At 45.5% G+C, this 2,680-nt stretch overlaps 1 protein-coding gene across 1 annotated transcript; it reads right to left on the minus strand.

Moving 5' to 3' along the window:
- Nucleotides 1–13: 13 nt before the first annotated feature.
- Nucleotides 14–1,318, minus strand: FOIG_16837 (uncharacterized protein; the record flags this gene model as incomplete). Its single annotated transcript, XM_031218316.1, has 3 exons — nt 14–25; nt 78–865; nt 937–1,318. 3 exons carry the CDS (start codon nt 1,316–1,318, stop codon nt 14–16), a joined length of 1,182 nt encoding a protein of 393 aa, XP_031051970.1.
- Between the last annotated feature and the right edge of the window lie 1,362 nt (nt 1,319–2,680).

Consider the following 2,680-nt stretch of genomic DNA (forward strand, 5'->3'; position numbering starts at 1 on the left):
TTCCAGAAGGACATCAATTCGACCTCTTCAAACCAATGTAGGCTCTTATCGACAAGTTCCCAGTCAAAGGAGTATACCATAGTGGCGAGAATCAGACTCGCTTCGAGATAGGCGAGATTGACGCCTAAACAAGCACGAGGGCCAATAGAAAATGGACGGCTGGCCTCTTTGTTATTTCCTGTCTGACCTTCAAGCCAGCGTTCAGGACGGAACTCATCAGGCTCTGGGAAAGACTTCTCATCGTGAGACATAACAAAGTTGTCCACCGACACTTCAGTGCCAGAAGGAACGTACCATCCGTCAATCATTGCCCCAGGACACGTCCGCGGAAGACCAAGTGGTACAGGAGGAAACAGACGAAGACCTTCTTCGATGACAGCGCGGAGGTAAGGCAGCTGGTTTAATGAATCCCCTCTGATTTCATCGAGCGAAGCAAAAGAAGATCGTACTTCACACTGCAGTTTCGCCAGTGCGGTTGGAGATTTCAAAAGCAGATATGTGACACCCGCTAAGAAGGTGGCCGTGGTTTCGGACCCATCCAATAGCAATATCTTAGCTTGCTCCGCAAGATGATCACGGTTGAAGCCACCGTCTCTAAGAATGTGAGCGAAAAAGTCCCTGCGCTGGTTGGAGTCGCCCATCTTTATACGACGAGCGACCTTCTCCTTTGTCAGACTTTCATGGAACGCCATGCTGTCTTTAAGATCTCCTGGTATAAACAAAGATAGAAGTCCTTCCGAAATACCCAGTCGCTTTGCTGCCTGAATTATGGTGAAGTGTTTTATAAATTCCAAGATGAGTGCAACATATGTATCTGGCTCCCAATTCGCAACCGATTCAAACGACTCCCCAAATGTCAATTCACCTATTGCCTGTCAGCACTGTTATAGTCTTCCCAGATCTGTCACTGGTTTCGTGCCAGCTGGTGTAACACACCGATGATGTCGAAGGTAAGCCAGGTGAATGCACTCGACATATCTACACCACCAGTTCCTGGGCTGCCGCGTTGGCTAATCTGGTGGGCAAATAGCCTGCTGTGCCTCTGAATCGTACTCTCGGCCTCCCGAAGGGCACGAGCACTGAAGGCGTGAGAAAGGGATCGTCGTTGGGACCGATGCGATTCTCTGTCAATGGTGAAAACGATATCAGGATGCTTGATGGACGCGCCTCGGTTGTAAAAGTATTTACTCTTTGGGAAAGGCGATTTGTTACCCGCGGCATGATTATAGATGTCTCTGTATGCTTGTGGAGTCTTGAAACTAAGCTCATTAGGTGCAATCCTCACCACATCGCCGTATCTGTCGTGCAATTTCCTCATTACAAATGGATACTTGCCTCCAGTCCAAGCACGGAGGAACCAGAGCTAGTTTGGATCTGCATCAGCGATCGAGCTGCAACGAAGAAAAAGAGTCCTTGCTAACCTGACTGCAAGCGGCAAGTTTGGGTCCTGGAAATTTGGCGAGTGGATGATAGAAAAGACGATAAAGGCATAAACCAGAGAGCCCGACCACTATCTGTTCGTTGGGCAAAGTAGAAAAAAGCCAGAGTCAGTCCAAGTGCAAACGGAAATGGAATAGGCATAGAATACCATCGCAAGAGAAAGAGCGACCCCGATGGGGGCGGTTGTTGATAGAAAGTTCATCGAACAGGACGAATCAATGCCTCCTAATATCAATGTTATCTTTGATATGTTTGCCCTTCTGCCTTTTTACAAAGTGAAGCCTGAGGTAGCGAGAGCTTATCTAAAGACCCAACCGGCGTTATGTAACTAATATTGGTGAGGTAGCAACCTCCGGTCCTGTCTGTCAGTAATGATCACGACTTCGTAGGATGAACCTAAAATCCTAGGGGTCAGGTACCGAGTTTAAAGTTACCTAGTGAACATCTATATCCACCTTTAATGAAAGAGGGGAAACTTTCTTTCTCATGACTGCTCCTCATACGTGCTATTCGCCTTTTACTCGATAGGAACTTCTTCAAACCCTGCGAAAGGACAGTTTTCAAATTCCAGAAATCTACGCTATCATTAAAAGAACATATCGATATTATAGAGAGTTAAAGATTTCGTTAATCTGTTTTAAGCTACGATGAGTCGCAAATATACAGTAGTTGCTATCGTAGAGGTTTACCGTAAACATCTTACAATGGTACATTAGCTCATCTGCTTTATGAACCAACGACTAACAAAGCTACTACCAATCATGTTCTTGACACCCGCCATGCGTAGTATGGCAGCTTAATGGTCCGCCTTTATGACTCCCAATCAGATTTAAGATCACCTCCGTATCCCTATCGCCCTGCCAAGGAAGGGCATCATGAGAAACTTACAAGTGCTCTCTCAAATGCTACAAAGTGTTTATGACTCACAGCGTATGAGGTTCGTTTGTATTCTGGCCCTACTGATTACTACTTCTAGTTCATGTGTTGAGTGTTACGACTCTGGCGATTACGTCATGTGTGTTCTTCCAAGAAGCAAAGTGTTCCAATTATCTGTCGCTCCCTTATTAAATGCATTCAGAATATAGACCACTTCCGTACATTAATTAAACCTTAACGCGTATTGAATCTACTATCAGGAGACGTGACAAACCACAGCACTCAGTCTATCTATAGAAAATACGAATATAACCATCTTATGTCAATGGCAATCTATCGTTGATCACCGATCGGCAATGGGTTT

This window comes from Fusarium odoratissimum, assembly GCF_000260195.1.
Source record: "Fusarium odoratissimum NRRL 54006 unplaced genomic scaffold supercont1.223, whole genome shotgun sequence".
NCBI classification, from domain to species: Eukaryota; Fungi; Ascomycota; class Sordariomycetes; order Hypocreales; family Nectriaceae; genus Fusarium; species Fusarium odoratissimum.